This window comes from Artemia sp. Qi Xiang Cuo, chromosome 20, assembly GCF_049724085.1.
Source record: "Artemia sp. Qi Xiang Cuo chromosome 20, ASM4972408v1, whole genome shotgun sequence".
Taxonomy (NCBI): domain Eukaryota; kingdom Metazoa; phylum Arthropoda; class Branchiopoda; order Anostraca; family Artemiidae; genus Artemia; species Artemia sp. Qi Xiang Cuo.
The window spans coordinates 25,274,776-25,297,595 of NC_142813.1; the positions used below are offsets into that span (position 1 = coordinate 25,274,776).

The 22,820-nt window shown below is 33.0% G+C and overlaps 1 protein-coding gene across 2 annotated transcripts in view; it reads right to left on the reverse strand.

Annotated features, from left to right (window-relative positions):
• The window catches only part of PlexB (plexin B), a 305,515-nt gene that overhangs the window by 34,026 nt on the left and 248,669 nt on the right, over positions 1-22,820 (reverse strand). Inside the window, exons 14-19 of one of the 2 annotated variants that reach the window (XM_089106185.1) lie at positions 21,072-21,282; positions 14,285-14,494; positions 8,688-8,744; positions 6,573-6,715; positions 3,835-3,968; positions 2,044-2,281 (exon numbers count right to left, since the gene is read on the reverse strand). In XM_089106185.1, coding sequence (XP_088962311.1) covers positions 2,044-2,281; positions 3,835-3,968; positions 6,573-6,715; positions 8,688-8,744; positions 14,285-14,494; positions 21,072-21,282 — 993 coding nt within the window. The remainder of the gene's footprint in view (positions 1-2,043; positions 2,282-3,834; positions 3,969-6,572; positions 6,716-8,687; positions 8,745-14,284; positions 14,495-21,071; positions 21,283-22,820) is intronic. The other variant, XM_089106186.1, reaches the window with a different exon arrangement.

Sequence of the window (22,820 nt, forward strand, 5' to 3'; positions counted from 1 at the left end):
CGAAAAACCCCTTTTTTGGAATATAATCGCTTTTGGGGGTTTTTCATTCAAAAATCGCTTTTTCTGGAATTCTCTTGATGAAACTGAAAAAAAAAATAAAACGCTGTCCCCCTAGATTTTGAGAAATATACCCCCAATGATTTCCGTGAATTGAAGTCACTGGTGTAATTAGATTTTGTTCTGCAAACATACTTTGCAATAGAAGATAAAAACTGCAAACTTGAAAAAAGTAGAATAAATCATTCATTCAATTTCTGAACTCCAAGTGATTAAATACAATTAGATAAATATGCGTCTTTTAGGCTAATTATAAATAAAAAGAGAAGGCAAAACCACACACCGAGCGAGTCTAGTGGATTAATCCAAAAGATAATTTACTTTTAATATAATAAATATATTCTAAGGAAGTCTGTCAGTGTCAAGTGAGACATAAATTAAAGTGAGGATGATTCAACAAATTTGATAGCCAATAAAAGTGAAGAAACTTTCATAAATATGTTCAGGTAGATTCTGTTTCGTAGTATTTTTTTAATATCATAATTTCGTAGTCCAATTTTTATTTTTTGCTAAATTAAATAATGCAAAAAGGTTTCTTTATCTCCTAAAAGTTTTGTTAATAATCTTCGAAGTTCTTTTGGTAATATTTTGGGCATGCAAACAAAGGAAAAGCAAAAAAAAAATTCCACAAAAATTCCGGGCAATGGAAAAAATTATGATTATGTTCCACATCAGAATTCGAAATCACGCATTCTATTTCTTCATCCAAAAACTGTGAGGATTCCCCATTTTTTTTTTTAACAGGCTTCATGGGATCGTCACAAGTGATTCGGTAATTACCACGCTAATTGCTTTTAATGTGTTTATTATACCTTCTCACGCCTCAAGAGAAGGATTTTCCGGGATTACACCTACAGGGAGGCCATTCCATATGGCGACGGATCGTCAAGCGAAACTCGACAATCCGTCGAGTTTCACAATACTGGTTAAGGAGATACCACACCACCTACAAAGTGAGAAATTGTGACAAAAATTCAATTTTTCGATTCCCCCCCCACCTCCCAGAAATCCTCTAATAGCCCCAGCGTCACTGGTCGAATCTGAGTGCATATATAATAATAAAAGAAACTAACAAATGTCGGAATGAAACACAAATCATTTAGAATAGAAAAAAGTACAAGTTTAAATAGAACCCCGGTGTTCCTTCTACTCAGACCTTCCCCTTTTTTTCCCCTGAATTTGCTATAGCCATTACTTCGCATAGTAGGTGATAACAAAATTGGAAAAATAGAATGCAGATATTGATGAAAAAAAAGAGAGAAGAAAGAGTTAGAGTAAGAAAGGGAGGAAATTCTTCATTTATGCTATATTACAACTCTTTGAAAATGAGGGTTACATCGATTTCAAACTAGCACACAGGAGGGATCTCTGCTACGATCCTTAGCACGGCCGTATAACAGATTTTTTTTTTCAGGGTAAGAAGTTAATATGTGAGACAATGCATATATCTTAGCATAGATATATTTAGCTTAGATATATTCTGGAAACCTTCTAATCTCAAGCCGTGTGAAGAGATTTTTTCACGGGAGGGAGGCTAAAGATAAAAAAAAAACAACGGTTTTTAACCAGGAAAACGTCATACTTTTTTTATATATCCAGAAATATGGCTTTTTGACATTTTTGGTCTTTCAAGGGGGGGGGGGGGATTGCAACCATTAACATTGTCTTTCAGTACAGGCATATGCCTAGGGAATTTTTTTCGGGGAGGGGCAGTAATAAAAAAATCGACATTTTGATTAAGAAATACCCAGAAGTTCAGGACAAATTAGGATTTCGGGAGGGAGAGAAAGCCCGGACCCAAAATCTCCCCCCAGCATACTTCCAGGCTTGAGTGTACAATTTTAAGTTTCCTAATACATCTAGCAGAATCTCTATATAGTCGTCAAAACTGCTCAAGTTTGATTTTCACTTCAAAAATATACTTTAAAACTGTTTTTACTAAATAATTAAAATGTGAAAAACAAATTAAGACATAAAAAAACTTACTTTAAACAGAAAGAAAAGAGAAGGCCCTGCCTTTTCTTTCAAATACGAGGACATACAAAGTGACATCCAGTTAGCCAACATTTTTTCCACCATTGACTCTGTCCGTCGGAGCATAAGCTGAGGATGACGGCTGGCCGCCGCCTTGTCCATAAGACGAATTAAAAGGGCACGGAGTATGGACGTAGCATATTCCATATTTGTCATCAATATCACCATCAATAATGAAGCCACATTTACCCTACAAGTAAATTTAAAACTTCAATAGAGAACTGCACTGACTTCGGCACTACCATAAAAGGAAACCTTTTAAAATCAAGTTAAAACTAAATACATAGAAAATGGATCTATATGAGAAAAGCGATCAAACCGTAAAATTCAAAACAAGAGTAAAGCATAATTAAAAGCTATAATGGTATATGTATAAATACATATATATATAAACATTCATAAAATATTGTACTCATTGTTTGTATTGCAGAGTATAAGGGGATACCAAGGAATTATCTAAAGAAGTGAATAAAACATAATATACAACCTAAGCGAATATTTCGGCTATATAACTAATATCTGTCTTCAGCAAAATATAATGTAAACGAAGGACAGAAACTATCTTACTCAAATATATATATATATATATATATATATATATATATATATATATATATATATATATATATATATATTATTTTTTTTTTATATATATATATATATATATATATATATATATATATATATATATATATATATATATATATATATATATATATATATATATATATATATATATATATATATATATATATATATATATATATATATATATATATATATATATATATATATATATATATATATATATATATATATATATATATATATATATATATATATATATATATATATATATATATATATATATATATATATATATATATATATATATATATATATATATATATATATATATATATATATATATTCTGTGGTTTTAGTCATTATTCAGGGAAAATATTCACTTAGGTTGTATATTATATTTTATTGACTATCGTCAGAAAGTTCACCGTTATCTTTTTATACTTTGTATGATGGAAAAGCAGTGTAGTTTCCGTCATAATTTATATTTATTCTATTCAGTATTTCAAATCTACTATCGACATAACCTTCAATATTCATATAAGATTCATTTATTTAATATACAAAGATTTAGAATAAGAGTAAAGCATCGTTAATAGCTATGATGGTGAAGCCAAAAACATAATAAACTTGAAAATGTTCGCAAAAGATCCTACAAAAATGGCACGTCATGTCGTCAAAATGAATATTAAAAATTTGAAAAATTAATGAAACTAGGAGTTTTGTAATAAGTAGAGAAAAACATGGAGATATAATAGAAATAAATAGAAAAATTAATGACTATATTTTGGTCAGTTTTCACAAGCAACTTGATTGTAGTTTGGACATTTGTGTGGCTCTTGCTTCCTCTCTTTGTCTTGTCTTTACGCCTTCTTTTCCTCCGTCTTTCATCTGTCATTTTCACTTTCATGCCCCTCTTTCTCTCTTTCTTTTTCCTCTTTCTCTTTCTTTATTGGTGAATAAACTCTCTGAACTCTGAACTGAACCTTCTTCATGGACGTTTACCCAATCTATCTGTATATGTATCTATCTATCTATCTATCTATCTATCCATCTATCTCATTCTATCTCTCTCTCTCTCTCTCTCTCCCTATGTAAATTTACTGTATTCTTGATGATTTTTAATATGTAGCCTATAATTAAAAAAGAATAACTTACTTGTCCCGAATATTAAAGCTTTTCTGAGCTTCAAGTGTTTCAATGAAGACTAACAAAAAATGACGATGGTTTATCAGCTGTTCAAACTGTATCATGGCAGCATCATAGTTGGTCTTAGGAGAACCTTGACAATGCTAGAAGAAAAAAACAGAACTGACTTTCGAACATCAGTTGAAAATGGAAAAAATGGAAATTTTGGCAGGTTGGGTCTATTTCAACTTAACTTTCAAATACAATAGTGGGAAAATTCCCGTTGATCCCATCATTTTAGAAAAAAAAAACACTGAAAATGATTTTTCAGATCGATAATTATAAAAAATGTGTACCATTAAGAAAAAATGAGTATTTATGGCCCAGGACTGTTTATAGTTTGATCTTTAAACTACTTTCTAGTTTATGTTTTTCATTTGTCCAAACGATTGATTTTGTGTGTACTAAATTTATGTTAGTATCTGACACCAACACACACTAACACAAGCAATTAAATTGCAAGAAGAAGCCTTTTTAAATTACTACAACAACAAATACAACAAGGATAAAAAAAAATCTATAGACGGTGACTTGGTCTGTGAGAATCATTTTTGTGGAATTTGAGACTACACTACACCCACTAAGACTACACTATAACTATTCATCCTTACGACTCACTGCACCACCAAGTCGTTAGGGGCCCACATAGCTGTACACAGTCCTACTCCACCTCAGCCTATTCAAAGCTTCACTCTCAACCCCCTTCCATAAAGTTCCAAGCTCATCTTCCTGTCCCATTCTGGGAAGATCTGCTTTTAGTTTGCCCCAAGACCGATGGATAAGTTAAATCTTTGGCAATCTGCCATCCTTCATCTGTAAAACACCGACAGCGGTTTAAGACTACAATCAAGTGTACTTAGCTTAAGTAGAGATAAGAGTTCTAAGATCAAAAAATAAAAGTTAATAGGTAAATGATGCGATTCGAAATTGTTGAATTAGCAAAATGAAAGAAAGTACAATATTAGATGTAATTTTTTCGACGATGTCGTAACTAACAAACCTTACAAAGCAGATACTGGGGTGGTTTGGGGCCCAATAGTGTTCGTAACGTAACGTCCAAAAAGGTACAAAAAGGTTTAATCAAAAGGTTGAGAACGGAGTAAAGAATTGAACAAGTTCACTATTGCTTTCGGTTCACTATTGTTTAATTTTTCCTATAATAGAAGGAGACTTCAATACTATCTCAGGGACGAAATCAATAAGAGTTCCAAATAGGGATAGGTCCTTTTATTAGACAGTCAAAATAATCACTTCAGTAATCACAAAATAATCAAATTGTACCATCTTTATTCAACGCAGTATTACAAAACTCAAGAACAGTTAGTGAACTTTTTAAGCCAAAAGACCGACAACTTGCTTTGACCCTGAAGTGATTATTTTGCTTAGTATAAATACAGTTTGTTTTAATTTTGATATGTTAGTAACTCTACTGATGATGATGACCGACTGTGTCATCGAAATCGAGTCTGTGTTTATATTTTTGTTTCACTGTCTAATAAAAGGACCTATCCCTATTTGGAACTCTTAGTGATCTCGTCATAGAAAAGGCGGTGTGGTCATGAAAAAAAAAAAAAATACAATCTCAGTGAAACCCACCCCCTTGTATAGAAGTAAGGCATTATCGAGTCATTTCCTATATCGATGCGAAAAAGGGTGTATCTTACAATTTTTCGAAAGAGAGTTCGGAAGTAGTTGCGTAGCTGTTTTTTCCCCCAATTCTCACAGACTATCATATTTTGAAAAACCCCAACTCACTTATTTAAACAGAAAAACTTATTTCCAAGTTGCATCCTTAGAAAGTAAATTTCTAATAATATATTCGCGCACTTTGAAATAAGAGCTAGGATAAGCTTGTGTTTTCTTTAAGTTTATCCACTACGATTGAAAAAAAAACTAAGCTTTAGATGAATGACACATTAAAAATAAATATTAGTTTAAAAAAGATAACATGAGAAAACAATTTGTTACATACAAAAAATCGTCTTAAACCGCGTTTCTTTACAACATCTTACTAAATAAACGAATTTTGCTTTTATTTTATTTATATTTTACCTATCTTTACATAATCCAAATAACAATAATAATAGATAGAATTAGATAGAAAGACAAGGCAAAATGCCTTTGCCAAAATCAAAAATCAAAAATTGCTTTTATTTGAATTATATTTACCTACCTTTACATAATCCAAATAACAATGATAGTAAATAAAATTAGATAGAAAGACAAGGCAAATGCCTCTGCAAAAATCAATCCAAATCCATTCGTATTTAAAGACTTTTGATTGAAAAAAGCTTCAAAAATAATCAAGAAGTTTGCAAGATTGATGATAAAAAAAAAGAAAAAAAGTCTGAATTGCCCAAAAAAGGAGAAGGAAGATGGAAACAAAACATAGGATATTATATGAAAACAATAAACTTTATATTTTCACAAACATTAAATACATATTCAAGAACAAATACAAACTGGTTTCATTTACCCGATAAATTTGTTTAACTAACCATTGATTCAAAACACTTTTATAGCCTCCATCAATTCAAGATTAAACACAGCCCAAGATCATCGAGAATATATGAACACCGTTCCTAGGAACAATTATATCGATTCAATTTTAGAATAAAATATAAATATAGTTTATTATATTTTTAATTATGAACGCATATTATTTCATACCCAGGATTATTGCCAATTTAAGTCAGAACTAAACTTACCTTAGGATCACTGAGGATAGGATGGTCCCCCACTCCTGGGAAAAAGACCTTCATCAAGTACGATTTATGATCCAAAGTTGGGATCCCCGAAGACTCGAGATCTGCAGTAAGATCTGTCATATCTGTTTGAAGTTCAGCAAAAGCTGAAAAAAAAATGTTGAATAAACAGAAAGAAAACAAATTTTCAGTTCATTTTTACTAAATATACCGTACTCATGCCTATAATTGTATGTATATTTGAAAGTCTGTCAAAATTTTTGCAACCAAAAATTTATAATAAAAAATTAAAGACAACTGCCAAAATCTTAAAAAGCATTATTATTTATGCAGCAATTCATAAATATACAAAATAATTATTTCAATTAATTTCAATTAATTTTTAAGTATAAAATTTCAATTAACTACAAGGCATATTTTCAATGTGCTGTAACCTAAAATCTACTGGTGCAGTTAACTAAATTTTTGGTAACTAAAGAACGGTGCATTAAATCCAGGTGAAAAAAAAAACAGAAAGTCGCCGAATCATGGGGGAGAAGAACATAGAGTGAAACTCTGAATACAGTGGAATGGAATTTTTTATATAGTTTCGCGAAAAAGGGAAAATAGGATGATAATTAAAGGAAACTAAAGTAAAAAAAAATACAGGTCATAACAATATATACAAACTGTTCACTCCAGTGCTTAGTCAATACCAAAAAAATGTACAAAGTAAAATCGTAAAAAGAATCTAAGAGGGCTCAAAAGTCAGGAGAGATTAAGCGTCAACCAAAGATTCACAGATAATTCTTTAGGGTTAAGAAGCTTAAAAAGAGCCCAGCCAAACTTATACCCTATCTAACGTAGCGTTGCTAAATTTTTTCCTTCCCGACCACCAGTGGAACTAAGTTTTGTTTAAGAGCGATGAAGAAACTACTTTATTTAAACTAACTAAAAGATATAATACTAAAATCAACTCAGACGTAGTTCATTCCATATCACATTGAAGAGATAACATATTTCCTCTATTCACCATTAATAAAATGTCTCCCAATTGCAAATGTAGGCCAAAATTTATAACCTAGAACCCGACTTTGAAAAATAAATTTTTCCGTCATCTTAAAAACTATTCAACCTTGAACAAACCTGCATGAATAAACTTGAATTACGCATCGTAAACTTTTGAAATGATGTTTAAAGAGTTGCAGCTTATGACATAAAATAAGAATCATTTTCTGTTTAGAAATTCATATATTAAATTAGGATTAGGAATATTGTGAAATGTTTAACTGCTAGAACGCAATTAAATGCTAAAATACTTTTAAAATGAATAAAATAGATAAAATAATAATAGAAAAGAATATTTAAAAAGAGCAAATGAGTAAAGACAACACAGGAGCGGATCTAGAGGAAAATCATGGGGGGGGGGGGAAGCAATGTGACAAGGGTGCCAATAATTTACCAAATTGATAAATTTATTTTAGAAAAGAGTGAAAACAGAAAAAAAGGAATAAGGGCGCCAGAAAAATCTTTGGGGGAGCCAGGGTTCCCCCGGCCCCCCTGGATCCGCCACTGACACAACATAAAATATGTGAAATTTAAAGGGTTATTTCTTTACGTTAAAATGGTAAAATTATACGTTTATTCCTTGACACATTAGATCCTTTTTTGCATATTCATAATAAGCACAAATAACATAATTTAAAACTAAAACGGGAGTAAAACTCATTATTTTTGAAAAATATGAATTTGATATTGAAGAAACAGAAGTTGAAAGAAATCGTTAAGGTAAACAAAAAGTTAAAGGGAAAAAAATTCATTCTGTTCCTAATGCCAATTTTAAAAACAAACATCTGTCAAGTTGATTTTTTGTGGTTCTCCGTAGATTCGGGAGCTTCAATAGCACTAAATTAATACTTTCGTAAACTAAAATTATTTTTAAGTTTTAGTTTGGTTGTTTATTTTAATTAAATTTTGGTCAGGTGTAAGTTTTTTTTTTTAGTTTTAAAATCCAAAAATTGTTTATAGAAATTGCTTTTTTTTACTTTCTGAATATTTATTTGCATGTAATTAAACTACAAGATGTGTTAAATTTCAAAGCTATAACTAAAGAATAAGCAAATAAAATTTTTAGCGTACCAAAATAATCCGCATGCGATTCATTTTTCTGGTTGACTATGCAAATCTGAGCAAACGCTGGAAAAGCAAAAAAAAAGAAATAAAAAGCGAAGCCATTATTGTTTTAGATTGGATACTAAAACAGTCTAAAATATACAATTTCAAGAAAATTTATCAGACATTTTTGTTTACATAATTTATTTATGTAGAATGAATACAGGCACAAACTGCTGGTGAATCATGATAACTCTTTTTATAACATTTAAATAAAATACGAATCTAACGGATGCAATTTTCATTTTCTTTTTGAGAGATTTTTTTGAATAGAAAATTTTTAGATAATAGTTTTATTCAAGCATACATATACATACATGGGGACTTTTTAGGGAATGGAAGTGGTATCTGGAGTCCCAAAAATTGAGATTTAGGCATGGGCGTAGGCAGCATATTGTCTAGGGGGGCAGTCGATAGTGTGATGGAGGGCCTTTTATCAACTGCTTGTCCAACCATCTGCTTTTTCAGCCATATCTAATTTAAATTTGAAGGTCTAGGGGGGCAGCTGCCCCCCTCCCTGCTTCCCTCTCCCTACGCCCATGGATTTAGGCATAAATCTAATGAACTATAAGTGTGGATCTCTCTATTTTCACTATGTGTAAGCATGTAAAGATAGATATGATTCAGAGAAGAGGTTTATTATTTTGTCTGAGAATTTTCATGGGGGCAAGCTCCTAAAAACTTAGGGTCTGATATACGAATGTCTAGTAAGTCATTCACCTAGCTTTATTTCCCTAGATATGTGCCTGTTGACCTTCCTTTTAAAAAAAATCAACAGAGGGGTTTCAAGAGATAATCCCCCTTGAGAGACTATCAGAGGCGTAACTCTAGCATTTTTATTTGGGGGGGGGGGGCAAGGGGGGTCCATATCCGAATAGTCAAGGGACATGGGCTATACAATAATTTTTTCTCCTAATTATTGGGGGCAACTGCCCCCCCCCCAAAAAAAAAGATACCCATGGAGACTATTCCAATGAAGTTGTAGCGTCTTGCAAAGCTCTTCTTCAAGTGCACAGTGCCTAACGTCTGCTATTACAGTACATATATCTAGATATATGAGCTGTGGTCTCCTATTGTACGCAACTCGATCACACAGTATTTTTGCGTGTTTACTGTATTATTGGTTTGTTAGTGAGTGCGTTTGGCATTACTAAGCAGAAGTTGTGGAATTGTTATGACCAACACCGAAGCATTTCTTCTTTTTGCCCTTAGTTACTATTCAATTACTTTTATTTTACAGTAAACTTTTCCACCAATAGTAGCAACAGAAAAAGTTATAAACTAATACACTTGATAGTTTCAACTGTCTAATATAAAAAAAAAAACATTCCACATCAAAGATATATCTGCACAGCCATAGTCAAAAAGACGAAAGTAAAACAAATCTATGAGCATTTCCAATAGAACAATGTATTTTTGGAATGATAAATAGTAAACTCTAATATTAAAGTAAAAAAAGTCACTGTTACCTATTGTTTATGAGTGCACATAATTCAAACTACCAATAGAAAAAAAAAAAAAAAAAAATCAAATTTCAAAAGAGGAAATCCTACTACTATATAGCATTTTGAACACAACTAAGAACTAGTATATAAAAAAGGAATAAATAAATGACCCAAATAGATATAAAATAGCATCGAGCGCAGATGTCTGGCTCGACGGACCCAACTCCTTTCAAGGGGGGGTCAAGCTAATAAGCAGTTTTTTCATTGACCTTATTTAGTTAAAAGCATTTCCAGTAAAATAATCAGTAATTTGGCTGAGTCTTCCAGTAATGTTTACAAACACACTGCCTACACACTGCCCACAAACTGCCCATACACTACACACTGCCTACACACTGCCAACACACTGCCCATCATTAAAGGTGCAGAAAAAGAACAACAAAGAAGTTTTTTTTAATGGGAGCTTTCGTTGGTACTAGAAACGGAACAAAAAGCCTATTGGGTCAATTTTCTTCAATTGAATAAGTTCTAAATTATCTCGTTCATTGTTTTAATTATACGTATATTATAGCCCATATATATATATATACATATATATATATATATATATATATATATATATATATATATATATATATATATATATATATATATATATATATATATATATATATATATATATATATATAGGGTAAAAGAAATGCTATTTATGTAAGGGAGAGGAAATAATTGTTTCAAATTTGTAATTGTACAAAATTGTAAGCAGGGTGATGCCAGTCTTGACTGCAAAGTGACTATGATTAAAATTTCTAGTGATGTTCCGGAAATCATGAGTAATACAAATTATAAACTAGTTTTTCACTAGGTGAAGTCGGATGATATATTAAAATTTAAACAAAGGAAATGTCAAAAGATTTTACTAGTCGACTCAAACCTAAAAATAGAACTGAGTTATTCAAGACGGATATCTCTGGTTTTTATCATAAGAGGAGTAGCGATTGGAACTGTTATCGCCTCGCCAAGTACAGAAAAAAAAAACCTTATACAAAAAAAATCAATAAAGACACCAAAATCAGCAGCTGCCCTCTTGACAGCTACTACCGACACAGAGTAAAATGAAAAAGAATGGGTACTTAAGGATTATAACGCTAGATAGTGTTGACTGTTGATGTTCTTTTCTTCAAACTTGTTCAAGCCCTTGTCAATTTTACATAATTTTTGAGTCATGTTTCGTATGTGCATTTTTCTGGGAAACTTGCTGAGATAATTTTAATAAAGTCAAACTTTATTTTACCATAGCCGAGACACTCAACTGAAAAACGTAGTTTATATGGAACATATATTTCCAAATGATAAACTTGAAATATCCAAAGAAATGTTATAAAACTAATGAATAAAAATGTAGACACTAAAGTGGTATTTTGATATACGTTATTTTAAGAAATAATATATTATTTAAGAGGTTTCAAATGTTTCCACTTATCTGAACTTTCAACACAAGGCTTTATTTTGTATGAGCTTCGAACAAAAATTGCCAACACAATCCTTAGAAATTCGAACGGAACGTGAACCAAGAACTCACACAAGTTACAATGGAACACTTTGTTCGTCGTTGTTAGTACACTTTTCCCCTACAAGTTTCAGTGCATCCATTGATCTAAATTACGGCAAATAGCGTGTATTACAAGGAGACTGTTAGTTTGGGACGAGGTTAGACACAGGTTAGATTATTAAAGGTTTCATAAGATTTTTCTTAAATGGTAGATGATTCTATTATCCAGTTTCCCTTTTTTCCCGTACGGCAAATTTCAGGCAAGAAAACTCCCTTCCCTCTCAAAGGGCACGTATGGCCCAAAAGACCCTCTAATATTAAGAAACAGCTGTAGTTCAGGGAAGGCAATAAATATCTGTATGGCGAGGACAAAAACAAATTATGGAGGAAAGGAGGGAGCGAAGGACCCGAAACAATCATATTTGTTAAAAAATTTAAAGATATTTCGAATGATATTTCGAGAGTCCAGGTATCATTTCGCTACTAACATTATTATACTTAATGCAAGGCACCTCAACTATTGGATCAAACTCGCCATGGTGGTTAAGGGTAGGACCCTTGCAATGGAACCCTCTGGAACACGGTTTTGATACCAATAAATACACCAAAAGGATCTGCTTTTTATGTTTATTCCAAAGGCAAAATTCATTCCTTTTAAAATTATCCATCAAAAGTTAAAAGAATAAAAAAAATTGCAATAAGTTTCTAAAAAGAAGAAAAAAGACCCCAGCAAAAAAAGAAGGGTATGATCCGGATAAAAATTACAACATCAAATTCAACATATCTAAGAACCCACGAATGGAGGCTTCCAGCCCATATCTGTGAAAAAATAAGGAACTTTGGGTTTTCGTAAGAAGGTTGGTCATAGGGGCACAAAATCATTGGTGGTTTGTTGTTGCTTTTTTTTTGTCACAAAATTGAAAGTTTTAGTCAGTTTTCAAGTGACAAAAGAAATTCCACAGCAGAAAACGCCCATTTTAGCTATATTATCCTCAGACAACCCTTTTGGCCCAAATACTTTCAAGCGATACCTCTGATACAGCCAGTCGATTTAGAACTAATAAAAAGATGTTCGTAAAAACTCTCAGTTTCATCAATCATTCCGCCACACGGTGGCAATCGTCCCTAAACATATCTGAAGTCCATACATTATGAACGGCTAGTATAGACAGACCTGAAACTTCATTTGACCTGATCTGATTCATTTGAGGCTTCGTGCATTTATCTGCAGTATTACATAATTCCGTATGTATCTTTGAAGAGAGCGGCATGGAGATTACTCTGGGGAGTTTGCTCCCTGTTTTCCCCTGTTTGGAAGGATATTGTACTAAGAATGTTGCATGGGTGTTTAGGCTTGACACCTCCCCTCTTAATACTGGATACTTCTAGTACCAATAAATGGTCCGTTCACATGCTTACCTGCATAGAGATGAACAAGGCGTTGATCACTTCCTAAGAATTAGATTTTTCATTTAATTAAACGAGAACAACAGTTTTTTCATGTGTATGTTAGTAAGCCTTTATTGAAAAATCAGAAAATTATGAAATGAAGGTTAATTTACTGGAATTTCAGACATTTTTTTAATGAAATTAAAGAACTATATTAAAACTTAAAACGAATCCCCGACCATCAATTTTTGCGCAGAAGTTGCCATTTTTAAACACAATTTTTATACCTACATGATACTTACATATACAAGAGCAATGAGAAAAAAAGCTTAGCTTCTTTCTTTATTACGATACTTCGAGAAGAGAATCAAATGCCTCATTGAATTAGGCCTCATTGAATTACATTTACTTTAAACGATAATACTTTTAATAAATTTATTTTAACAGGTAATCGATCAGTTAAAGCCCCATAATTATCAACATGCAATTTTTTTTTTTTGCGTTCTAGGGTAAACAATTTAATTATACGTATTATACAATTTAATTATACAAACAATTTAATTAAATTGTTACAAACAATTTAAATACAAACAAATAAAATAAATAAATAAAATACAAATAAAATACAAAACAAATAATACAAACAATTTAAATTAAATATACAATTTAATTTACAAACTTTGTTTAATATTTTAAAGGAGGTGGGTAAATATAACTTTCAGATTTTCCGAGATTCTGAAAAAAATAATACTAATATATATGTGTTATGTATATTACCGTGAATGTCCGAAATTTGTGGATGTCGACATAAGCCGGCAAATGTCAGAAATACCTTTTTTTTTCTCCTTGGATTTAGTCAGCGTTGCCAGTCAAATTTTAAGTTTTATGCAAGATTTGATGATGACAGGTTAGGTAAGAATAATTTTAACCTAACCTAAACTAACATACCCCAACCTGACTCAAACTTTTACCATCATAGCTTGCATAAGACTGCAAAAGCTAACTCACAAAGCTAATTGAATCCAAGCAGAGAAAAAGGAATTTCGGACATTCACCGATGAATGTGTTTTCAATTTTAAGCACGTAGTGAAACTGTGAATTCAGTAGGGAGGCGTTGTGCATATGCTTCAGTAGGTAATTATACTGTAATTCAGTAAAATGAAAAGAAAATAACTAACCTTGTTTACATTCTGATCTAACGTTACTCTCCAAAGTATCCATTTGAATTTGAATCCTTTTATATTCTCTTTCAGCCTGACTTGATTTTCTTCGGTAAACTAATAAAACTGCCACGGAAATCAGGATTAAAAATGTGGCACCGGTAGCAATAGCCACAATGGCTTCAGGCGGAAAAGTATAGGGCTTTAATGTCTCATATTGAAGATATCCTAGAAATAAGAAAATAATTAAAAAGATTACATATAAGCTATCCTGATTTAAATTCAACTGATGAGGAATAACAAACATTGAATAAAAAATTAAATGGCACTCCTCCTAGCAGGCTAAGCCTTGGAACCTAGATAGACACGAGAAGGCATGACTTCCCGCCACACGGTTTATATGTCAGAACGCCATGCCACACAGTTCTACCGCACTTGGCAAAGTCTCCAAAAACGCTTGACACGCTCCCCGAAACACAGCATAGTTTCGCCGGGCTTGGTACACGTCACCTGGTGGACATGAGGATCTGTCGGATAGATAAAAGGCAACGGCATTATTGGGATTCTATTTTGGAAGTGGTTCGACTCATTTTCCATTTATAACCCCCCCCTCCTCCTTTTCCCTTTAAGAAAAATATACTGACCTTTTTCAAGAAAAAACTGTTTTAAATTTAGTCTGAAAATTTTATGATGAAAAACGCAAATTATAGTAATATGTTAACAGGTCTGTGTCCAGTACATTGATCTGAGAGGCCCTAAAAAGGTTGGCGAATGGGTCGAACTCAATGATGAAGAGCATCTTTGATATTCTTTAAGTCATTAAATAGTCGAAAAGTAAGCACTTCTATAGACTATAGACTTTCTATACTTACCAGAGTACTTTCTATACTTGCCAAACCATACTCGCGCTCAATTTTTCTTATCTATAGTGACCCCCTCATATAAGGTCTGTGGATTATCAGTAAGCACTTCTATAGACTATAGACTTTGTATACTAACCAGAGTACTTTCTATACTTGCCAAACCATACTCGCGCTCAATTTTTCTTATCTATAGTGAACCCCTCATATAAGGTCTGTGGATTATCAGTAAGCACTTCTATAGACTATAGACTTTGTATACTAACCAGGGTACTTTGTATACTTGCCAAACCAAGAATCCATCTTCAATCCCTCTGGGTAGGGATTGGTACATTAAAAAACGACATTAAACCAATATAATTTGACTGGATTTATTGGAGGGGGGGGGTCGAAAAAATTTATTCTGTGTGTCCTGTATTCAGATTTTGATATACCCACGTTTCTAAAGGGTTTTGCCAATATATTTTCTTGGGGGCGGTGGTCTTAAACATTTCCTTAAGCAACTGTACCCCTTTTCACCTCCTCCGACGTGCAAATACACATGTGCCAATAATAGAACAAATTTTTTCCGGTGCCAGACAAATAGGTAATTAGGAAATATCTGCGAGGATTGAATTGTTTATTTATGAAGATGTCACTGTGTCTTTTCTGTCATCAAGTAGGGAATGACAAACATATTTGTCATTCTCAAGTGTCACCCATCTGGCATTCTTGTCCAATAAATGCTCTTGGCGAAATCTTTAAACTCTCTTTTTTTTAGCATCTAATTGATTTTAATGATTTTTACATGTGTATTACGCAGACGAACGTCGGATCTGGATCACCCAGAATAAAACAAATTACATGCAGTTTTAAACAATTGCAGCTTCAAGTCATATGGTTCTCGACAAAGTTATCAAGAAACCATGGTTCGAAGCGCATTATCTGTTTTCAAGCTGAGTAAATCGGAAGAGCATTCAGAACTTTTTCATACTGAATCCAGCGATAGAGAATCCACCGAAAACCTTGTGTAATACTTCTCAAACAAGGTATAAAAAATAAACGAGTACATAGTACATTTCGATTTTAAACGATCCATCTGTTTCGAAACTATCCATTACCCAAGAATTATACCGTAACAAATTCTTAATGAAATACCCTCATTCAGGGACGTACGCTAGAGGGTCAGGGCTTAAAGCCCGGAATACCCCGAAATGCTAAATCTTACTGAAGTTCTGGGCACTTCTCATTCAAATTCTAAAATAAAATTTGCCTTTTTATTACTGCCCCCCCCCCCCAAAAAAAAGTTCTTCGCACGCGCTTACCCTCATGCAGTTGTAATAGCTTTCATAATTAAATTTAAAAAAGTGCATCTTACATCAAATGTTTATCACTAGCTTTTTCAATTATACATATTACCAGAGACGTATCCAGGATTTTTGTTGGGGTGGGGGTACAAAAAAACTTTAAAAAACGCATCACAAATTTGTTTCTATGCATTTTTATTACGTTTTTACGAGCCCGACACACATTTCAGGGGGGATGGTTCCAACTCCTACCCCCCTAGATGCGCCTTGCATATTAAACTTCTAGATACCTCCTTATTCAATAATTCCTATAGAGAAAATGTTTTATGCTTCTTCTATTTGTTTTGTGTCAAGTTGAACGTAATCCTTTCGACATGTCCATTAGCGGAGTCAGAAGAAAACGAGGAAAAAGAAAAACATAAATAACGAGCAGATCTTGAAATATAAAACCTATGGTACCAAAAAAAATCGTTTTTACACCAAGGGGATTTTTTCCCTTCTTTTTTAAGTGGACGAACGAAACCGAAAATAGGAGTAAAAACTTAAAAATAGGAACGAAGAAATTTCCCGAGAGGGGATGGACACAATGCGTTAATAACGTAAACTGTAAATGACTGCTTGCAAAGATGTAAGGTTTTCTGGCAGGAAGACATGTGTATCCAAACCTTTGCACCCCTTCTCGGAAAATATTTGCTGACTGGGCAACCTCCTCAGAAAATTCTCTAGGAGCACTCATGCAAGCTATTCAAAATAATCACACTTTCAACATAAAACGATAAAACATGTGACCAGACGTTGTCTCAGTAATTTGAAAATCATTTACATCATTTTGGCTTTCAAGTGTCAACATAAAGTGACATAATGTTCCTATTTACACCAGCAACTGTCACAATTAATATATTCATTAACGTTGGTCGTAATGAAATTGCTTCCAATTTGCTTTGTTCATTCACGTTTTACATCAAAATATGCCGTGAAGTTTTTAATTAAAGGAGACATTTACGACATATGATGGACGAATACATTAATAGAAGAAAAATGTAGCAAAGGGTAGCAAAACTTATTTACACAAAACATGCCATCTTTACCAGAAAACATAGAAGATGAAAGTTAATGGTAAATGATGCGGCACTAGACTTTAAAGTCCTAACCAGTGGTGCTGACCTCCGTCTTTGCCCTTCAGCCAAGAAGTGCAACAGGGTTTTGGGGCCAGTCATCCTGTACTTTTTCCCACCCTTCCTATTTACCTTCCCCAGAATTCTCCAGGCCCCATTTGGACTGGTTTGACTTTGGCTAAAACTACAGTGACACAACTGACCTTTGTCCCAAAACATAGTACAAAGTCAGGTAAGAGAAAACAGATATCCAACTGATTTTACTTAGGACCAGGGAATGTGAATCGAAGTCGGTTATGATTAATTATAGTTAAGGAGAGTTAAGCCATTAGCATTTAAGTCGCTGGTGAGGAAGATTAGCTAAGAAGTACATAGGAAATACAGTCAGTGGAAACAAACAGCCACCAGTTCTTTTGTGTTTTAAATAATGTGTCTTAAATTTGAGGGGAAAATGGCTTAAACCCCTCTCAGATAAAGTCAAAGAGAAAAAGTAAAGTGATCTATTCTTTGTCTGATCTGATCTGTTCTCGGTCTGATTTGATCTGTTCTCGGTCTAATCTGATTAAACCAAAATTATGAAAAAACACGTTTTTCCGGAATACTGCTGGCAGGCACAGTGATTTTCTTTTAGGGAAGTCTGTAAAAAGCCGAGGTCTTCCTTCTTTTCATACTTCAAGAATGAGAGCATTTTTCTTAACGTAATTTTTAAATTTTCGAGGGGGGTCAAACCCTGGCCATCCTATCGGTCTTCTCCTCTCCCCACCCTAATAGGCCATAATATGTTACATTCTACCTTAATATTTTTTTTTTAGTAATTAGGAAAATACATTTAACGCTCGCGGGCGCCCACGCAAATCTTCCATGGGCGAAAGGCAGGACTTTGCAAACAAACTTTCACGTGGGCAGAGGTGAAAAATTGGAGAAAAATGTGTTTTTGCCTGCATGTCTTTCACATTTTGTTTATGCTGGCCCAGGCGAAAACCTCCAAACTAGACCTAACACATATTAAATTTAGTAATTGCAAGTGTTGGTCGTTTCTATCGTTTTTCAGTTCTATTATACAAACTGAGTCATTGGCTGCTGCTCTACTACATATATATATATATATATATATATATATATATATATATATATATATATATATATATATATATATATATATATATATATATATATATATATATATATATATATATATATATATATATATATATATATACATATATATACATATATATATATATATATATATATATATATATATATATATATATATATATATATATATATATATGAGAGAAAAAAATATTATATAGACCAAGCCCCTTGACTATCGGGATATGGACCCCTCTTGCCCCCCCCCTCCCCCCAGTAAAAATGCTGGAGCTACGCCCCTGTCTTTAAGACTAGTCTTTTTGCTGAATTGGCAGGATTGATACAAGATATTAGGGTATATAGGAGTGCTGTTATTAATCTAAAAGTAGAGATCACCATTTAGTAGTGTCTATGGTTACTTTAAAGCTGAAATTTAGGAAGAGTAACTACCTTCCGGGAAGCAATGGTGTTGGTAGATTTCAGGATGGGACTTCGAGAGAATCTTTTCAGGAATAGTTGAATGCTAGCCTGGAGAGTTTGAAATTTGACAGTATAGAAGAGGAAGGATTTCTGGAAGATAGCTTATGAAGTCGCTGATGGTGTCTTTGAAACGCAGAAAGCCATCAAACACCATTTAGTCCTTAGTTTTATAGATTATGAATAAATGTTCGATTCAGCTGATAGAACAGGTTTAACGAAGGTCCTATCCTTGTATGGTATGCCAGATAAATATGTCAAAGTGATAAGTGCTATGTACGAGAATGACATTGCTGCGGTTAAGGTAGGAAATGAGGTTAGTAGTTGGTTTCGGATTAAATCAGGAGTTAAGCAGGTTTATTTCCTATCCCCATTTATATGGATTATTTTGATGGAGTTTGTCCTAACGAGGACAGCGAAAGCAATGGGGGAACACGAAATCTTATGGGGAAGTAAGACCTCTCCTGGACTTAGATTATGCTTATGATTTAAGCACCCTAGATGAAAATATTAACAAAATGAATGAACTTTTAGAGGATTCGAGAGTTCAAGGTGCAAGAATAGGTTCAAAAATTAACTTTAAGGAGACTAAGTCGCAAAGACTGGAAATAAGTGAAGGTGAAAAGGTGATGTTGGATAACGAAAAGATCGATCATGTGGACAGCTTCACCTTCATTGGTAAAATTATTAGTAAAGACGGTGAGTGCAGTGAAGATATTAAATATAGAATAACCGAGGTCCAGTGTGTTTTTTCACAGTTAAAAACAAAGTTTGAAAGAACAGAAAGATAACTCTGAAAACCAAGATTAGAATACTGGAAGCTACAGTGATAAAAAGGGTCAAGTATGGTTCTGAAGCGTTTACGCTCCGAAAAACGGAGAAGGATTTGCTAGATGTTTTCTAGAGAAATTACCAACGGAGTGTTTGAGGTACGACTGACTGACAGTGTCTTGAACAGTAAGCTCTACGAAAAACGTGGTTGTATCCCATTTTCCAGGGCTATAATGAGATAAGGGTTGAGATAGTTAGGACAAGTTCTGCAGATGAAGGATGACAGATTGCCAAAGATTGTCCTTGTCGGCGAGCTGTCTAGGGCCAAACGAAAATCAGGTCTTCCCCGAATGGGATGGGAGGATGTCGTAAGCAAAGATTTAAGGGAAATAAGAACTTCCTGGGAGGGTGGAAAGAAGGGGGGCTTGAATCTATTGGGATGGATAAGGAGTCTTTAATGCATTCTCCACTCAAGGCTGTTAATAAGACATGAGCAGAGCACTCGTTGACCATACTATAGTCGCTGAAATCATACCACCGATATACAGGAAATGGCAGATTGAACGAACTATCCCCACATCAGTTGCAATATCGATGTGGACACTGACGATCTTTTAAGTTTGCAAACAAAATCGAGATGTATCAGGTTATAAGAAGTGTTGCTCGTCCTTTTGCTTCTGATCTTAAGTTCACCAAGAAGTACTTCTAGAACTTGTTTTGCAATAGCATAGTAATAAAAAAGCTTTGTAAACAAATTACACATGAGTCCTCACAAAAAAAAGGGGGGGGGGCTGAGACAGAAATAGATTGGGTTGCTAGTAAGAACCTAAACCTCTGACAACTGAACCTCTAGGCGGGTGCCACCTCGACCCTCCATAAAGCAAAATTCTCAATACACCATTGCTGGTGGGCTTACAAAATTGTACCACACATTCCTAATAATTTAAGGGTAACACTCAAGCAGGAACGAACGATGAAAAGCCATACCATTGCATAGGAAAGAGAAAGTTATAAGAAAAAAATCAATAAATATCAGAGTTCTAAAAAAGACTGCATAAATAATCAAATAATTGCAAAATACGGATAGATAGAGGGAGAGAGGAGTAAAAATCAATACCCCCTCTTCCGACTAAACCAAAAGTAAAATTTTATCGTACAATGTAACAAAACAGTCTTACCAAAAAGATGAAAAAAGGCTTACCAATAGGATATCGAAGGTTTTGTCCAACACGAACCACAACTAAAGGCAAACGCGATTCCGTTGGAATATTATTTTCATCCGTTCCATAAGGTTGAATATCTGGTGGAGAACAAACAAGTTGAGTTGTCGCCAGTGAGGTCACATTACACTGTACTGTTCCTATTGTCACATTTACATCTGTTTCATCGCATGCCAAATTTAAGTTTTCGCCCTTTAAATGAGAAATATTATGCTTTTTAATACGCTAAATTGTTTTTTGCTTTTTTTGTTGCTTTTTTTTACCCTTAAACAAGAAATAAATTAAAAAACTGTAGTATAAAAGTAACATTTTGTGAATGTGCTAAACCAAGATAGATTTACAGGAAAAGACATAGTAAAGAAAGAAAAATTTATGACACTTTGGATGCGAAAGAAGATTTATTTTGTGAGGAAGAATACAGAACTAAAAGGATTAAAAAATAATAAGGTCCTAGGTGCTGATAGTGTGGTGGTTGTTAGGTTAGAGATAACTCACTGAAGATTATAAAAACATTTTTTTAAGGGGAAGTACCTAGCGATTTCAGGAAAACTATAATAAAATCCCTCCATAAGAAAGGTGATAAGAGTGATTGTGGCAATTATAGATGCTTGGTTAGTAACTTTAAAGTAGACTTTAACTCATTTCAGGAGTTTGATTTTAGCGACTTATTTGATCATTTTGATAAGCTAATTTTTTTAGAGGGATGAGCCTATTTATTCAAAGGAAAGGAGTCCCAGCCCCTTTTATTTGTTTTTATCTATTCGGTGACACGATTACAATAATAACGTCAAACTTTTTCTTAGAAATTTACCCTGAACTAGAATCAAAAACAACAAAGTATTATTTTGAACAATCTTCAATTAAAAAAAACAAGAAATTGATGATACTTAGAATTTATAAGTGTCCTAGGCGTTTCTTTCAAATCCCGGCATAGGGAACAATAGAAGAAGAAGAAGACAAAGCGTTTATTAAAATCTCTGATTAGCAAAACTTGAGCATATTATCTTTTTTTCCTGATTTCTTTCGTCTTTGCCGTACTGAATAACTTCAAAGAAGTTGCGATGGAGGAGAATACAATAAAAGAAAAATGAAATCCTTAAAAATGATGAATAGCTTTGATAAAGGTTTCTTTTGTCTTCCTTTTCTTCCCTGAAAATATTATATAGAAAAAAAAAGAGACGAAGAAGTGCTTATTGATTGCTTTTTTAGTAGGGGTGAAAGTCGGTCTTTTAGAAATAAAAGAAAAAGAGAATAATCACTAAGGAGGTCGTGAATTAGCAATAGAAAAGAAATAGTGAAAATTAAAATAAAAGACATTATTCACGGCTTTTGTTAATTCTGCCACTGATAGAACTTTTTCAGTGTTTTCCTGGTAAAAAAAGAGATAAATTATGAACTTGATAAGCATCATTTACATAAAAAAGGAAATAAAACTAATATCCATCACTCTAGCCATAACTAAAAACAAACAATAAATAAGAAAAAAGAGAATGAAGTTTCCCAGAATGATCTAAACTAAAGAATTAGTTATTCCTAAAATGAAAATCTAACTGCGTTTTTCCCTCTTTTTTAACGGTTAGATTTGGTCTTTTTTAAATACGTTTAAAAGCATTTAAACAGACAATTTTATTATTCCAGGTTCGAAGCATTTCAATTAAGAATTTTAAATTTTAATCATATTGCACTTGTCTCAGAGGACTCGTTATCGAAGAATTGAGATTTCGCACCAT